At 41.4% G+C, this 18,304-nt stretch overlaps 1 protein-coding gene across 1 annotated transcript in view; it reads right to left on the bottom strand.

Moving 5' to 3' along the window:
* The window catches only part of CACNA1C (calcium voltage-gated channel subunit alpha1 C), a 439,532-nt gene that overhangs the window by 112,118 nt on the left and 309,110 nt on the right, over positions 1-18,304 (bottom strand). Inside the window, exon 10 of the mRNA XM_017804609.1 lies at positions 9,793-9,883. Coding sequence (XP_017660098.1) covers positions 9,793-9,883 — 91 coding nt within the window. The remainder of the gene's footprint in view (positions 1-9,792; positions 9,884-18,304) is intronic.

The raw sequence follows: 18,304 nt of genomic DNA, 5'->3' as shown, positions 1-18,304 counted from the left end.
GCTGGCCTAAGGCAAGGGGCACTCTACTACTGCTAGCAAATTAATTTCTCAAGTATCACCGCCTTTTTTTTTTAATTTTTTTAGTCACTATTTTTTTAATATATTAAAATATGTATGACTTGATACAGACAGACTTTCACACACCACCTATCACTTCAGGATATATAAGCACATTATGAAACCATAATAACGGAGAAAACAATGCTTTCTTTTTTTTCAGCAACTGAAAGAAAAACAGTGCATGATGGATATTTTCAAACTTAGATATCAACTCTTATTTGTCTTTGTTATCTATGTAAATTGCTTTGCATTCAAAAAGGTCTGTAAAACAACAGATTCTGTTGCTACCAATGAAATTTTCAGAATTAAGCACTCCTGAAAATCTGGCCACGTTCCCATGTGTTTAAATATGTAATTTCGTGCATTTGGGTTTATTCATCTAAATAATCCCAATAACCTTTTATGAGAAGTCACAGGCAAAGCTAGAAATAGGCCTCAATACTCAACCACAACTTTGCTCTGCTTGACACATGCCCTGTAAGGCCTTTGAACTCTTTGGCTGTCTTTTGGTACATTCATAATGATGCACAGAAAGAAATAAATGTGCAAATAAATACAAATAAATACAAAGACACAAGTCAGAGGTGATTTAGGAAGCTGCAAAATCCACTACCAATATCAGAAGAAATGAGAATCTGGGGAGTGACTACAAACAAGATATTTCTGCTGCGTTGAAGCTTTCCTTAAGGTTCCCTCTATGATAGGAATGTGACTCATTGTTGACAACAGTCAGCAAAGGTCTGACTGTACTGCCTTAAAATTGGATTCACTGTTAGTAGACATGGGACAATGTGATTCTCAAAGCATCTAACACTACTTCCTGTAGCAGTCTTAAAAACGGTCAGTCCCTGCTTGAGGACATCAGTTACTGACAAGTAATCAGTGATGGGTCAGGTTCCTTATGTGGAAGAGGTTTGAGTGATAGGAACATTTCACCAGCAGATGGTCCAAGACAAAAAAAAAAAAAAAAAAAAAAGAAGCCTTTGCACCGAATACATCATTCCTGCTGTGTCACAGGCAGCTTGTCTAGGCCACCTACCAGGCAGCAGTGTGGTTACAGACAAACACAAGACTCTTGATAGAGAAGAAATAATGCACTGGAGGAACAGAACGCTAAATCGTGCCGCAGAGACAAAGCAAGCATTAAGAAAGATGCCGAGTGAAGCACCTACAAAGCACATCCTTAAAGCTATCCCACTTCTCACTGGGAACTCTGGCTTGGTAAGCACTACCTACAAACTGTAATGGATCAGATTTACAGGCAACAGGAAAGAAGGCTGAGACAAAGACAGGGGAAATGAAGAGATGAAAAAAAATCACAATGAAGGAGAAAGGTGGGCACTGGAAAGGAGGTGGTGAGGATTTTGATAGGAAAAGGTTGGCGGGGGTGGGAAGAGAGAGAGAGAGAGAAAGAAAGAGAAAGAGAGAGAGATGCATTAGCGAACCTGCCTGGTGGAAGGGGAAGGACAGGGAGTGTGAAGTCCTCTGGTGACCTCTCTGGTTAATAGTTTCCAAGTGAGGCAGCTCTGTGGCATTTTAAGGAATCATTTATTTAAGCAAAAGAGATGCAGCAGGTGTAGTACTCATCATGCATGTGATAATTATATCTTTGAACATTATGAGCAGCAGCCAACTGCATTCAGTGCTCCCACAGGTTAGCTACAGCCTTCGTTCCCCCCCCTCCACCTTTCTTTGCTGCTATGGCAGAAGGCTTTATCACATGTGGGTGTGCTGTATATATAGAACAGGACAAGGAAGGAGGATTAGATTTATATTTAGAGGTAGAATCTGAGAGTGAAATGGAATTTTGGAAACAAACTCTATAATAACTGATTCTGAAAACATGCACGAATCTGAAACACGTTTTTCAAATGACTGTTATGATCAAGATGGTTTATCAGAACCATGGACACCAATGTCCTATTAAAAAATACTTTTATGGCATCACTAGTCATATAGCTGTCAAATAGTCTCAATTTGAGGCCTTGGCACAGTGTCTCTGTGACACTCCAAACTGACACTTGGCAGGAGTTTAGGGTGGACCAGATTTTCTGCTGAGTTTAAACATGAATCTCTTGCATCCCTAGTATTCTGGGAGCTTTATGCCATTGGGAGAAAGAGAGTGTCTCCATTTGTGTCAAACTATGGAATGTCTTGAGAAACTATTGTTTAAAATCATGGTATAGAAGCCTGTATAAAAACCACTTCAGATCACTACTGAGTGTTTTTATCTTAGGAGCCACACAACTCAGATTGTCTTTTAGAACGAGAAACACAAAAATCAGATCTCTACTCTGTGACAAGCTATCTTTAAAATTCTCTAAAACTCTTCTAACCTCACACAGTTAGGTACCACACACAGATAAGGCACTGAAATTTAAAGATTTTTTATCAACATAAACCTCTGGTTAATCTGCATAACTCAAATGTAGTGAGATACCCCACATTCTCAGAGATAAGAGTCTTCATTTCCATGTTCGTGGTGGACACCAGAGAAGGCATTTGTGAATGACACTTGTATAACAGCGATTAAGGACTATGTAATTGCACACACAACAAACAATTCTGGAAAAATCTTGTAGGTCACCAAGCATGACAAAAAGGCCACATTACAGCTTTTTTTCTGAGTGTGGATGTCACAAAACATGTCCATAAAATTATCTGACATGCTGGTCACAGCTACTTTTATATTATATGATTCCACTTAGAGGCAACTACCTTCATGAGGACTCACTAGTAAAAGCTCTCAGAAAAGCAGTAACACAGAAATGGACTTTACTGTGCCTCTGGGCTGCACACAACTTTGGGGAACATTCAAAGAGCTTCACTGGGCATATCTTACAGATTTTAGAACTGTGAGAACACAGTCATGGTGTGACATTGATTTTGTTTTGGTGCAATATGGTGCAGTCATGCAGTTACTGGTCAAGCAGCACAACATTTTTCCCTCTCTCCATTCCTGCCAATGACATTTCTTTGCTTCTAGCCAGGATGCTGGCACCCCTGAAGAGAAAATGTCCACCCTAAGGTCCTTTTTTCACATATTACTGGGGTAAAAGCATATAGTGATACAACATATATTCAGGAATATAAGCTGCATACGTGCAGTCTGCAGCCTAATAAAGTGTTAGGGCTGAGTTCTACCCTCAGCTGAGTTTCTACGATTCACAAAAAAGCAATGGGCCTCCATCCTGCCTCTGTACAACACAATTAACGCTGGGGACCTGCACAGGAACTTGCAATGACCATTTCCACTGGATGAAGAATGTTGACCTGATGGGAGCAGTGCTAGTTTAAAGAGGTGGTTGTCGACCTGTTGGTTTTAAGAGGTGGTTGTTGACCGGCAGAAGTAAGAATCTACAGAACATCCTTAAGAAAATTGGATCTGTCTAGCTTAAAATTGAGCTGCTTTGCTATTCAACAGGCTTTCTTACAGGCTGTGAAAATAGGCCAGCACTTCGGTATTCAGTAAATAATGTTGTTCTCCCTGTGGCAAGTCCCAGGCAAGTCCTAACACAGAGTCCGAAGGAGGAAGATAACTCCTCTTCCACAAGGGCATGCTATTGTCCTTTAGACACATACCTAGAGCTGACGATGAATATTAAAAGCACCTTGCTCATAATAAATTGGAGAGAGAGCAGTAGCTGAGACTGACACATAAGGATTGATCCCGTGTGTTTTCCTGCTGAAGTCACCAGTGGTTTCAGAGCTTTTGGCAGACTTTTTTTACCACTGCTCCTGATGTGATGGGGACTTTGGTCCCATCATACCACAAGGAGTCTGTCTTCTCACGAAGAGAAAACCAGCAGCAACTACATCAAACCTGCAAGCAAACTGACTCTTTCGCCTTTACCACTGGCTCCTATGCTGATGATTGCAAGAACTGCACAGGAATTATTTTCCCAGCCAGAAATGCATGAAGGGAAAAATCCCTGACCATCCAGCTGCCAGGGAAAGCTTCCATTCTCACAATATTTTCAGGACACACGGTTTTCAGTTGGAAAGCCAGTGTAGGTTGCTCATTTTGGTTTATCCTTTTTTATTGTTTGAACTACATTTGATGGAAAAGCAATTGAACTGTCCCCCAAATGTATGGAAATCCCGGCCAAGGTGAAAATGCCAAGTGGCTTATTGTTTCAATGAAAGCAGATAATTTTAAGCCCACTTTCCCTTTGAGCTCAAGTGCTTCACTTTTCTATTGAAGCTCTATGGAACATTAGTTTCCACAAAGGTCTTTTTTTAAATCTAATACATATGTATAAAAGCAAGCTCTATTGTGGCACTCCAGATCTGTATGGTTGTATTAGAAAATTAACATTCTGCTTGTATTGGAAGATTATATAGGCTGACACCCTGTGCAGAACTGATTACTTCTGATTATGAGCAATAGCCTGTCCTCAGGAATCTAAGTCCTGCACAGCAGTAACCACAGAGGCTCAGGGAAATTACTGGCTATTGGGAAGCCCTGGGTATAATAAGGATATCCTGTAAATAGAAACCCATTGCTCCCAGCTCTGGGTTTATCCCACTGATGCCTGCTGCAGAGGAAACGTGTTTCTTCGTACCCCGAGGCAACGGGTTATTAAAGCTGTGACACATCAGGAATAAGACAAGTTCCACTTCCAAGTGTTGTCCTTGAGGATAAAAGCTGTTGTGTTCCTACCTCAGGGCAAATGTCAGAGCAATACAAGGCAATACCATGACAGGGATAATATACTGTGAAAGTTGTGGGATGCTTTTTAGTGTCCTGTGGAACCTTGTAAAACCATTTTCAGATTCCAATGCCTGATGAAGTTCATACTATACTTCCCCTAGGAAGGGAACTGCTCTGCACCACAGCACTCCTGTTGCCAGCAGAATTACACCAGGAATGAATATGAATGAAGTTGGGGTTTTTTTTGTTTTGTTTAAGTTCTGAAAGATTGGATTTACACAACAAGCAAAGAGAGATCAGATGTTAGATTCCTCCTGAAACTCCTTCAGCTGGTTTGAATACTGGCATTGCTCCAGATAGCACAGCTGATGGAGGCAGTTCCTATAGTATGGATACTATAGAAATAAAAGCTTCTTTGAGACAATTCATCAGCAGGAGATAGCTTGTGTTTGAGAGGTACTCTCCTGATCTCACATAGCATATGTCTCTGTGGAGCTGAAAAAGGCTGTCAAGGAAGATCTCCTTTTCCAAAAGGCACGTTTGAGCCTGGCTTCTCAAGCAGATCTTTCTGTCATTCACAGGCACAGTTTTTCAAAGCTCTGTAGATTTTTAAAAGAACAGAAAGAACAGCCAGTAATTCTAAATTCTCTTAAATGAAAAAGTTTTCCCTTCAGTCTCCTGAGCATTTTTATTCCTTTTATCGTGAGTGCATTTGGATGGCAAGCTCAGCCTATAACTGGGGTGGTGGTGCTGGGGTGGTTAAATGCCTTAGGCAGCTTGATGTCACTAAATAAATAAATATATTGCCTTTGACTTGAAATCCCCACCTTGCTTCAGTCACATCTGGCTGCAGTTTGTCCAGTGCAGCCTGTGCCCTCTGGGAAGAAGTGTTTTAATAGCAAAGCAATGGGGACTCAAGGCCACTGGGTGATTTTAGAAAACTGGTAAAACCAAGACTCATGTGCAATACATGAAACTCAACAATCGAACAAAAACCTTGGTTACATTTCAACTGTAAAAACAGGGGGCAGATGACTCCTCAAAAGTCCTGGCCTAATCTTCAACTAGAGTAAATCAGGATGGCATGAGTATAATTATTAATGCTTACTCAACAACTCTAGTACTTGATGAGGAACTTTTTGGAAAAGTTGAACTAAATTCCCACATGAATTTTCACTATTCTTTAACACTGGGCCAAATTCTGATTCTTAGTCAGGTTCCAATAAAAGAAAACATTCATTCAGATAAATTCTTGCTTAAATTTTATATGTTCCAGCAGGAATCTTGGCCTATGGGGTGTTTAAAAGAGGGGTCAGTGAGAAGAGTACTTAATACCAGGAAAAAGCCAGGAAAGCCAGTTTCTCTCTCTGCCTATGTGACACAGTAACAAAAGAAACCAGAAAGAATTCCAAACCTCAGCATCAAAGGCAGATCTGAATTTACCCACAACTAAGGAATGTGCAGCTTCACAAAGCTTGAAACAAACATTTTACAAATGCAGGACTTACTGGCAAAATTTGTATCTCACCCCAGAATTTCATATACAATGATATAACCGTTCATTTTCATGGATGAAGGAGCCTATCCATCTCCTAGAGATGAAAAGCAATCTGAGCAAGGCCTTGAGGATCCCAACTGTCCTTGGGTAAAGAGTAAAAAAAATCCTTCTCAATAACAGACTTCAATTCTCCTACTATACATCATCCATTTTCAAATGAAGTGAAAAGTGGCAAGGAAACTGTTTATCTCTCTGAATCTTACTTGTCCTGGTCTGGTGAAATGTTAGACCCTGCTTTAACATTTACAACTTGAGAAGAAGAAATGAAGCTCAGTTTTCCTGTAATTTTCCTATGCCTTCTTCCCTAGAACCTGCTGGACGTAGCCATCCCTGCTCCTAATGCCAAATCTGAGGACTGCCATTCTCCTGTGAGCACGCTGGGCTATTTTAAGCAAACTCCATTCTAAGTCATGATTACGTTTAGAGTTGGGTTTAACTTTGGCTCTCCTGGCCACATTCCAGCTAGGATAATTATGTTCTGCTTGCTAAAATTCCCTATGTAGTTTCAGTGCAGAACAAGCTATCCCTCATACATCTCCCTACACACTTGTGCCTGTTGTTTTTAAACACCTGTCACATTTTACCCTGAGAGTGGCTGAAGTCTAACGCTGTGAAAACAATCCCTGCATTTACAGTTCGTAAAGTGCATTAGGATCCTTTGGGATTAAGAACATTGAATGCAAGAATAAATGAATGCAAGCTGTAATATTAAAAAATATATGAAACCTTATAGTAGTTGTTGCCATTGTTTTTGGCACTGCGTCCCCCCTCCATGAGGGACTTTTAACTACCCTGACAGATGCTGGAAAAGCAACACAGCAAAGCACAAACAGTCCAGGAGGTTTCTGGAAAGCATTGAAGACAACCTTCTGACACAGGTAGTGGAGGATCCCACAAGGAATGGTGTGCTGCTTGACCTAATACTTCCAAACAGGGAAGGCCTTGTTGGAGATGTGAAGGTTGGGGGCAGCCCTGGCTGCAGTGACTGTGAGATTGTAGAGTTCAGTATCGGGCAAGGAGGAAGCAGGGCAGCAAGTAAAAGTGTAACCATGGACTTCAGGAGAGCTGACTTTGGCCTCTTTAGGGTTCTTCTCAGAAGAATCCCATGGGAAAAGTTCCTCCAGGGAAGAGGTGTTAAGGAGAGTCAGCTGATATTCAAGAATAATTTCCTCCAGGGTCAAGAACAATGCATGCTGATGAGCAAGAAATCAGGCAAAGGGGGCAAGAGACCTCCGTGGATGAACAAGGAACTCCTGTCATTACTGAAGCAGGAAACACACAGGAGATGGAAGCAGGGTCAGGCCACTTGGAACAAATATAGAGAAGTTGTCAGAGTAAGTAGAAATGAGATGAGGAAGGCCAAGGACCATCTAAAATTAAATCTGGCAAAGAATGTCAAGGACAAGAAGAAAGGCTTCTTCAAATACATCTATAACAGAAGGAAAACTAAGGATAATGTGGGCCTGTTACTAAATGAAGGGGGGGCTCTGGTAACAGATGGTGCAAAGAAGGCAGAATTACTGAAAGCATTTTTTAAATTGGTCTTTACAGACAAAGTCAGCCCTCAGGAATCTCTGACCCAGGAGACCAAGGCAAAGAAATGTTGGAAGGAACACTTTTCCTTGCCCAAGGAGGACTGGGTCAGAGAACAGCTAGGCAAACCTGACATCCAAAAGGCCATGGGCCCTGATGGAAGGTATCCATGAGAGAGCTGATGGACACCATAGCGAGGCTGCTAACGATCATCTTTCAAGATCTTCAAGATATTCAGGAGCTGTCTGGACACAATCCTGTGCCATGTGTTCTGGGATGGCCCTGCTTGAGCAGGAGGTTGGACCAGATGACCCACTGTGGTCTCTTCCAACCTGACCCATTCTGTGATTCTGTGAACCACAGCTGCAGAATAGAGATAGTTCTTCAAACTGAATCCAGCAGGAAGAAGTGATCACACATCCATCTGATTCTTCCTGTAATGCACCAAGAGCACAAGCAACTTGCTGGGGTGCCAAAGAAAGGGCTACAACTGCCTCAGTGCTGTAAATAGATCTAGCCTGGTTCCTTCAGAAAAGTGTTCATAATCTAAACTAAAAGACTCAGCAGGTTCACAAAAGCAGGCAGGTGTTTGTAAGCAGTTGGCTGACTCTTCAAGGAAAGCAGATTGAATTTATAACATATCCCAGGTATCACATCTTTTAATGTAGATAAGATCTCCTCCTCTTCAGTTTGTAGAGGAGAGGGCCAAGGGTATGTGTGGGAGATACAATCAAGGTTTACAAGGTTATGAAAGTGATAGATAAGCTGAATGTGGAACAATTGATCACTAAATATCACAATATTAGAAGGAGAGGACATTGACTGAAAGCAGTGATAGATCATCTTAAAACAGATAGGAGAAAGTTCTTGTCTACACAGCAGGTAGTGAACATTTGAAACTTGTTGCCACAGGAGATTGTAAAGGCAGACAGCCTTAGTCAGGTAAATCCATGGACTGGTCCATAGAGGCAAAAAGCAGAAGTGTGCCCACTAATATCTCTAATTCAATAAGCATGAGTTTGGGAGCAGTAAAAGGAGATTGGAAAGCAGGAAATACCCAGGCTCAAGCACTTGCCCTCCTGTCAGAACCTGAATACTGGGTCAGCTGGTCAACAGGTATGACAAAATAAAGCATTTCTTATTCACTTATGGTGAGCATCACCAAAGAGCTCAAGGTAGGCCCAAGGACAGGACAGAGCCTCAAAATACTCCAGCATGGTCCAAGCTATAGCAGAGGTATGCTTAACACCTTTTTCAAGGAAATTAGGAGGGACTAACACATTGCCCCCACAGCATAAAGTCCACTCTTGTTTAGTCATACAAAAGGGAATATAGGACTCCTCTTGTCTATTCTTTCTCTCTGTGTTGGTAAAAAATACACCATATAATATGGTATTTCATAACCACTCTCTCACACATTCTTGAGCACCTTCTCTAACTACAATGGTGCAACTTCAAGGAGGCATTAATCCCTCCTAACTGATGTATTTCTTTGTCACTACAGTATTCTGTGCAGCATTTGAAGGGTGTAATGCAGTCTGTCAAATGGGAATTCTCATCAATGTATTTCTATTACAAGGCACTGTAAAGTGTACAAGAATCGTTAGAAAAATTGAAACAGACCAGTCATTTCCACTCTTTGGTCTACACATACTGGTTTTGATTATCCATCACCTAAGAGGGATTTTAAAATAAGAACACTGTTAGCCATCAGTTTCTCTTTTAGCTGTTATGCAAAACCAGATCTGCTTATCCTGGGCATCCTGTGCTTTATTTAAATCTATGTAAACACAGCAGCTCTTCGCTAATGTCCAGAATGAGTTTACACTGCAATTAAGATAAGAAACTGGATCAATAGATCTTCTGCAGCCTCTCCTTTCACCCACAGTGGGGCTTTCTTCCTCTTAAAAAGCCTGACATTTGCCCTGGTTTTAACCCATGAGTGCAGCCCAGGCCCTGATGCAGATGTGTGTGTGTGTGTACTCACGCCAGCCTAGCGCCGCAGTTTTCGCCTTCCATATCCGCTCCAGGGACGTTGTCTGTGTTCACGGACTCGGTCTCACTGGTGGGCATGCTCACTGTAAGAGTCAAAGGGAAGAAAAAAGAGAGGGTTGGCCATTAGAACCTGGCACGTCTCTTAGTGAGCCACATGAGTGAAGGAACTGGCTTAATGAAAAGACCCTCAGCTGCAGCTCCTGGGGATTAAGCAATTTGCTGAGTAAGTCTTGTGCCTCCCTGTACAGACCAGGCCGGGCAGGTAGACTTCAGGAACGTACCCAGGTTGCTCAAATGCTAAAGAAAAGAGAAGAAGCAGCTGCTCTTTTTCTTTCAGAGTCAGTTCCTGGAAACTTTATGAATGAGAACCATTGAAAAGCAGATGACCCCAACAAGAAGCTTCCGTTTGATTCAACAGAACACTTCAAAAAAGAGCCTCTTTACCTGTAGCAGCCCAACCACCTCACTGCCCTCCCCAATCTTTTGTGCAACGATTGAATACAAATGAAAGGTACCAGGATTGACACGTATGCAGATAAAAAGCTTCTATTAGCCTGATAGCAAATACCCCATCAATATACTGATGTATTTTGTATACTGTGTGTCTGTCACATCAATGTGTTTCAACCTTACAATTATAAACTGGACCTATAGGTATAAGAGAGAAATTAAGTCTGTCTGACCCACTCAGATACTACCAGCAAAGCAGCCAATGAATATGGACTATGGTGGAGATTTCACACTGGCACTCACCATCAAAGAACTGGACAGAACCTCCTAGGCTTTTACAGAAGTATCATGGAACAAACATCAACTGAAAGCAACCTTAGGTGTGAACCTATCTCATCTGGATTCAAGCACCTGTCACATTTTCTATCTGTTATCAAATATCAACATTTGATTTATTTCTACAGATCATAAAAAAAAAGAAAGAAAAAACACTTCACCAGTTGTTCGTGGCTCCTATATGAGCTCTAATAACTCCTTAATATATAATAATTCAACATAAGTTAGGAAAATGGATAGGATTTAATAGGTTCTCTCTTTCCTCCTCCCCTCTTTTCAAATACACAAAACAACTGAAAAAATTATACTTAAGACTGAGTGATGGTGGTGTTAAACAGATCTCCCAGAAACCTGGTAGAACTTCAGAACATGACCTGTATTAGCAATTGGATATATATATCAGATGAGACTTGAGGGCATGCACTACTAGCTGGTGGAGAAACTTCTAATAGCCTGTTGAATATGTAACTTAGTACTAAGAACACATCTGCTTGTGGGCTGTCTGTACAAAAGGAGACAATGTAAAAGAAACAGGTTCTGTATTTCAATTGGGCAGATGCCTAGAGGGCCATGGGACCAGGTCATCTTTCAGGGGCTAGAGAGATATCAGAAGGCTCTTCCAAAAGTATTCTGGGTTCTTGCTTTGAAAGCATTATGGCAGAAATGTCCCTCAAAATGAACTATCTTTCCTTCATCCCATCACAAAAATTCATGTACCTAAAACACACATCTGGGAAATCTAAAGTTCTTTTGTTGTGTTCTTAGGACCATATGAAATAATGGACCCTCTAGCACTCTCGACAGAACTATGGAATATTGTACTCTGATGGTGCCTTTTCCTTTATACAAAGACAGATGTTTTAATAATCTTGTTTATTTGGAAAGATAAATTAAGGATAAACTGAATTAATATTCTGAGGTATATGAAACAGTCAAGTAAGCTGTAAGAAAAAAAAACAACATTCATAATTAAAATTTTTGTCCAGACTAAGCCCTGCAGGCAAAAATCCCCAAACATTGATATTTTGCAAGTCATTTTTGAAGATGAGGTAAAGCACTTTCAAGACATATTTGAGCTTATTTGCAAATGGAAAACAATTTTGAAGACATTAGCAAGAGACTGATTTGCAGAGCAGCTTGTTATCTTGAGTGCATGAAGAGGACATTGCACAAACAATAGAAAAAGCAAGGCACGTACATGCAGAAGAATACAAAGCTGTATTACATGCCAGTCTGCACTGAGCTATACAGACACACATACACACAGATATACACAGTGTGGACACAGAGTGCAGTGCAACATTACCATGGGTTTCTGTAGAGTGACTAAACCAAGCAAACTTTCCTTTCTTCTCATCAGGCAAACCAGCTGGAGTGCTTCCTTTCACAGACAAGATGGTCAGTGTCAAGTACCAGGAACAAGACATCAATAGAGAACATGCAGCCAGTGACAGGCAAAAGAAAAAGACAAGGAACTCAGCTTACACATGATATCCACTTCTGTCTGAAAACTTCATCATGTGAATTAAAAGTACAAAATGTAAAACAAAGATATACAGAGGTATGAAATATCACTAGCAGATCCTCAGAGGATAACTCTTACTCGATCTATGCTCTTTTTTATGTCTGGCTTCTGAGAACATGAAGCTGATGAATATGAGGTTATGGGTCAGATCCTTTTTTCAGTGATGTCAATGGCAAAACTCTCTTTGTTTGAACGTCTGACCTATTGCAACTGATGAGACTAAGGCAATGGCAGTGTCCCCAGGTTAACCTCTGACCCTTTGGGTCATAATCTGAAATACCCTATGGTTGAATGAGGTTCATCGGCTTTCTTCCTAAACTGCTCCAGTATCTGGAGACTCTTCCAAAGCTGTCAGAACTGCTAAAGGAAAGTTGTAACGGTGATCACATTTCTCTGTCTTTCCTCATCTCCAGAGATAACAACATTCATTGAGCACTCAGACGCACACCCCCTTACCAAAACTAGGACACCCCTGGACTACGACTCACGATTTCCATTTGAGTTTACATTTGGCATTTGCCCCCTGATGCCATCCTGTTGCTTGGCTTTTCATGGCACTACTTAATGTTGATCCTTTGCCTATGAAGCACAGAGGTCCTCAGCCCCCACAGATCAGAGGTGCATGCACAGAGACATCCTAGATTGTACTTCACACTTCCCTGATGTTACTGCTGTGGAAAGTCAAACTGAAGTACAGTGAGAGATGCAGGTGCAGTGGCACATGGGCTGAAGAGATCCCATGGATCAGCGTGCAGCCACCAGTTCACAAAGCACTTAATACACTGCACTGATGGAAAACGTGAAGAACAATAAGTAGTATTAAGATGGTGTGAAGTATTACAGGAAGACAAAGGTCAGAACAGACAGGAGATTAGGACTACGTTCCCCAATGCAGAATGCTCTCAGCAGCACAATCACTTGCTTTACCTGGCACCTCACAACACCTTCAATACCACGGGATAATCAGGTGTGCAGATCCTGTGAGGTTCATTCAGGCCAGTTAACTAAACCTGAAAACAGAACTGCTGCAGAAGAGTTGTGTATAAACTGGGGCCGAATATGAGAGGAAGTACCAAATACTGCCCAGATGGCTTTCTTATCTGATTCAGTTCTCAGAGAACCCAGACTTTTTGCCTACACCCTGGCTCCAGTCTAGAAACAAGGCAGGAATTTTTTGCAGTACAAGTAATTAATTACTGGAACCATGTACCAAGAATGCTGGTGGTAAATCCACCACAGGAATGTTTTAATCAAGAAGAGATGTTTCTTCCAAATGGTGGGCTCAAGTCCAGACCAGAGCTGTATTTAGGACCATGGTATACAGACTATGCCATCTCAATGGCCACTTCCTCCCTGTAATTTTGGGAGCTGAGACAAAGGCAAAAAAAGAGACCAAGGCAGATTTCCTGCCAGGTGCACACAAAGTGATTTAGCAATGGAAATCCAGGTGCCTTGCATCCTATGGCATGTGTGTTCGGTGACCTACGCAGTCTCACAGGTGTAATTCCCTGTCAACTTCAAAATATCTGCTGCTTGTAACAAAATAAGAGATCCCCGGGGGTCTTGGCTCTGCTAGATGTAGAGGGACCACACCTCCCCACTTCCCAGCCTTCAAACAGCCCATTAGATCTTCCATCTACTGTATAATTTGCATTGAAGGTGCTTCAGTGTCCAAAACGCAGCATTAGCAAGGCACTGACTGACCCCTGTGCATGTTATTCAACAGCTCACCTAATCCTCTAAGGTATTTGGTCAATCTGCTAAGTACCAATGTTTTATACAGGGGACTTCCTGACAGTAGAGAACAACTCTGTTCCCACATCTATCCATGCTAAGTGACAGCAGGTTGCTGAAGGGGCGAGAAGGCATTTCCATCAGACAGCTTGTCTTTGCCTGATTGCACCAGGAGCAGCAGTCCAGCTAACAGGGCAATGGGCACAGAATGGGCAGCTCACTTCAACCAGACCAGTACAGCGAATCACTAACAACAACACAGGGACAGGTGCCATAGACTGTATTACATATTTCACAGAATCATGAATAGTTTGGGTTGGAAGGGACCTTTAAAAATCATTTAGTCCACTCCTCATGCCATGGGCAGGGACAAATGTCACTAGCTCAGGTGGTTCAAAGCCCCATCCAACCTCATCTTGAACACTTGCAGTGATGGTATATTCGTAACTTCTCTGAGCAACTATTGGACCTGTTCCTGGGGCAAACCCTGGTGGCTTTGCTTACATGAGAATCTCTTCTTTTAGATTTATCATCACATCCATAATGCACCCTGGCTGATGAAATCTCCCATTAGCTACATATTTTCTAGGTAGCATAGCATAGCATAGCAATTTTTTTCAATGGAATTGAAACAGCTTCTTAAAGGCATGCAAGTATTACATGGTTTAAACAGTGCAAACCACAAGGATCAGTAGGTTTGATATTCTCTCTACAGTGCCTTCTGAAGTCTTTGCACTTCTTCCATTTTACCACAGTGTGGCTCATCACTGAATGTAGACTTTTTCTCCTGGACTACCTAATGTCCAATTTCACATTACTTACATAGCATTCCTGCAGCAGTTAAAGCAACAACAAAGGCTATGTAGCAGCTTCCTTAAAAATAAAGCTGCAAAATGCTTCATGTTATGTTACTTCGAGCTCTGAAACCCAACAGACAGACCGAAAGACGGGCAGAGCCTGCAGTCTGTGACTGACTAGACAGACAGATGTGCAAGACCCTTTGAGAGCCTCTGTTCCATGTCACTGGCACCAAGTATTGATACCAGCTCTACCCTTGCACTAACATATGTCCCTCCTCCAATGAAATGCCCCATGGGCATGCAATGAATTATTAGATGGCTGGTTGCCAAAAGACAGTCAACTGCTGAAACAGAAAGCTGGCACAACCAAATACCCTCCTGTGCAGTTCTGAGACAATTTTTCCCTTACATGCTGGGAGAATAATATTTGCTTCCCAGTTCAGAAACATCACTACTACTGTTGCATCTTGCATTTATGAAACGTTTGTCATCTTGGCAGAGGAAGTAATTCCAATATTCAGATTTATTTCCGTGGATTATATAATGCTGCCGCATTTATTGCTTTGCCTCGCTTTAATACTTTGACAATTTATGAACCAGAGAAGATCATGCCTGGGCAAAGGGTGCCCAGTTCTAGAAATACAGACAAAACATAAACTTTTCACAGATTGTAATGGGACATCTTACTACACGTCTTTGCAGGTCTAGGCATTAATTTTAGAACTGGATATATCAGAGGCTATTCACATTGTGTGACTTCACATCTAATTTCTACTGGTATTGAATTACTTTGCAAAATATGAGTCTAAATAACCCCTTTTGCCCATGGTGGCATTTGAGATCAGAAGGACTTGAAGTCACTTCACCACCATTTCACCTTATTGTGTCACCTTGGCCACATGACCAAGCCTTTCTACATATCTGTTCAGTTTGTCTAACAGGGGGACTGTAATTCTGCACTCACCTTGCAAATCTCTCCGAGATCTGCAGATGAAACACATTACAATAAGTGCTAAGTGCTATAGTTATTACTGATGTTAATGTCTCCCAAGCGGGACTCTGCAGAACTATAAAGCAAATCTAAAGAGCAAAATAGTCCTGCGAATTCTCCAGCTGGGATTTAAGATTTCTTTTCCCATCAAGCCCAACAAGAATAAATTGCAATATCCAAGCTGCTTCCTTTAACAGAATGTGCACAGAGTGAATGACTTTGTCTCTGGTAAAAACCCTGCTTCCCATGGTGCTTTTCATGCCCATCATTTCATGAATGAGTCTATGGGCAGCTGTCAGAATATCAATTGACTCATACTCTTTTTTGGTGGAGAGATCACATTTTAATTAATACATGAATATTGCCTAGCTTTCCTCTTCTCACCGCCTGTTTTGGAAATGCTGGACTCATTCATCTTATTGATTTAAATAAGATACAGCTTTCATTCTGCTACATGCATACAGTGTCTTGGGAACAATCAGTGAGTATGCTCCTAATGCAAGCAGCATGCAGAAGGTAAACTGCAGAGGTAAGAGATTAGTTTTCTCTAGATGTCCTGATTTTGTCAGGAAAATTTACAAGGTATGACTGGGGTGTTCTTTTGTGTTTTCTTCTTTGAAAAGGAGTTCTGTGAAAGAAAAGCTTTTACAGGAGAAGAGGAAAGGGAACTTGAACTATATGTTGGTGGTTACATACCTCCTAAAGTTAGACAGAATACATCAATAAATCTAGCAAAAAAAAAAAAAATCCAGAAAAATCGTGAAAATAGTTGGAAAATGCTTACCAAGGGCTCAGAGGCCAATACTCACAACAGACAGTATTATACACTATATACAATATATCTACTATATTACATTAAATGCATGTAATATATACACTTTGCATTATCTAATCTTTGATCACGTACAAATGACTGTGATTGTAAGGGGCGTGAGCTTGATTCACACTTTCACTCAAGGTCAGCCAAGATTGTAAAAAAGAGCCATGAAGTGATTGCCGGTTGTATCCACTTCAGTCAAGCAGGAAAAGGCTTTTGGTAAAAAGATCTTTACATCAGTGAACAAGCAGCAAAGGCACAGCAGCTTACTACTTGTGTAGTAACAAGACCTGCTATTACACTAAAACCAAGCTGGGCATTGGGCTGTACCACAAGGGACTGATGCAGTGTAGCATGGCCTTACTGAATGGAGAAGTACAAAGAACACTGCCAATACTGAGAGGGAGTATCCTACCTCCAAACTTCGTTCATAGATAAACTATATATTTTACAATACAAATTGCAAAGTATGCCTTTTGTATAAAAAGACTTGTTTTTACTTATCCTTCTTCCAGAGTGTCAACATATGTCCATACCTATCATATGATGTTGAGGGGATATAGCCATGGGCTATGGAGATTTATGCCATACACAAAGAGGAATAGGAGAGAGAGTAAAATATATTAATTGTGCAGGCCCAGTGATTAATAGATCTGTCATTACCACATGCAGACTACTGCACACCTATGAATGCATTACCTTGTTACTAATTAATCTTCCTGGGACTTATTTTAGTGTAACAAACTCGTCAGCTACTTTGAACAGCTGCCATTTCCCTTCTTCTTATAGCAGTATTGACAGTAATATGCTGTGTTCCACAAATATTTGTTCCTTTCAGCCAGAGAGTGGAATGCACATTGCACAGAGGACCACGTAACGGGCACAGTCAGATTCCTGGCCCTGCCAAGAGACAGCCTTTGCCAGCCTCACACATGTTCTGTTCTGTATTTGAAAGGAAGGACTTAAAATCCTCTTTGCAATTCCCTGCCCGAAGGACAAAGCTTTTCTTTGCATAACCTGTGGTATCTCAAAATATCTCGTAAGCACAGGACGTGGGACTCACCCAAAAGTAGACTTCACAGAAGGGAGTCTAACTGCTGAAAAGGGCACGAGGAGCAGTCTCCCTGGGAAACTGCTTGTGCTGCTGAGCAAACATCTTAGTCTGTGATAGGAGTCCATTCACTGCAGAGTATCCCTTGCAAGTGCAATGGAAGTAACTCTCATAATCCCTGTGGCTGAAGAAGGACAGATGGGCTGGGTCGCAAAGCGACAGAGGTGCTACCAGAACAAGTCTTGAAAGATGTCTCTCTCCTGAATCTGGATCCTCCTACGACATCCTAAACTGGTTTTCATGTGTGATAAATGACTTGCATTGTTTGCCTTGCTAGGAGCAACAACTGAGGTGCCAAAGGGCAAGGCATTTACTTGCTGGGACATGGTTTAGAGTGTAACTTTCTGGCATCAGCATAATATTTTTTAGCAAACCCTTGGTTCCCCACGGAATTCTGAAGCAATTCAAGGATGGACGAACTTAATGAAAGAAAGGCAAAACAACTGAGGATCTCTGACTCTTCCAATGCATCTCTGACTCTTCCAACAGTATTTTGTGATGGCAAACAAATCACAACAGCACGATCTTAATGGTTCTACAAGTTTTCACTCTCATTCTTTATAATTTTTATCAGAGGAACTCAGGACAAGCAGCAGTGCCATCAAATGTGCCTGAAACTACCCCACAAAATGATATATCGGCACGAAAAGCAGGAGTGTCTCACTTGAAAACCAGAAGGATTCCATTATTGCAGGCTGGTCTGGCAGGAGCCTTAGAAATGGGGGTATGAAAGCTGCAAA

The sequence above is a fragment of the Lepidothrix coronata genome, unplaced genomic scaffold, assembly GCF_001604755.1.
Source record: "Lepidothrix coronata isolate B3197 unplaced genomic scaffold, Lepidothrix_coronata-1.0 Scaffold10, whole genome shotgun sequence".
Classification (NCBI taxonomy): domain Eukaryota; kingdom Metazoa; phylum Chordata; class Aves; order Passeriformes; family Pipridae; genus Lepidothrix; species Lepidothrix coronata.
Note: the sequence above shows the minus strand (reverse complement) of the source record. Positions and strands in the feature narration are given on the sequence as shown.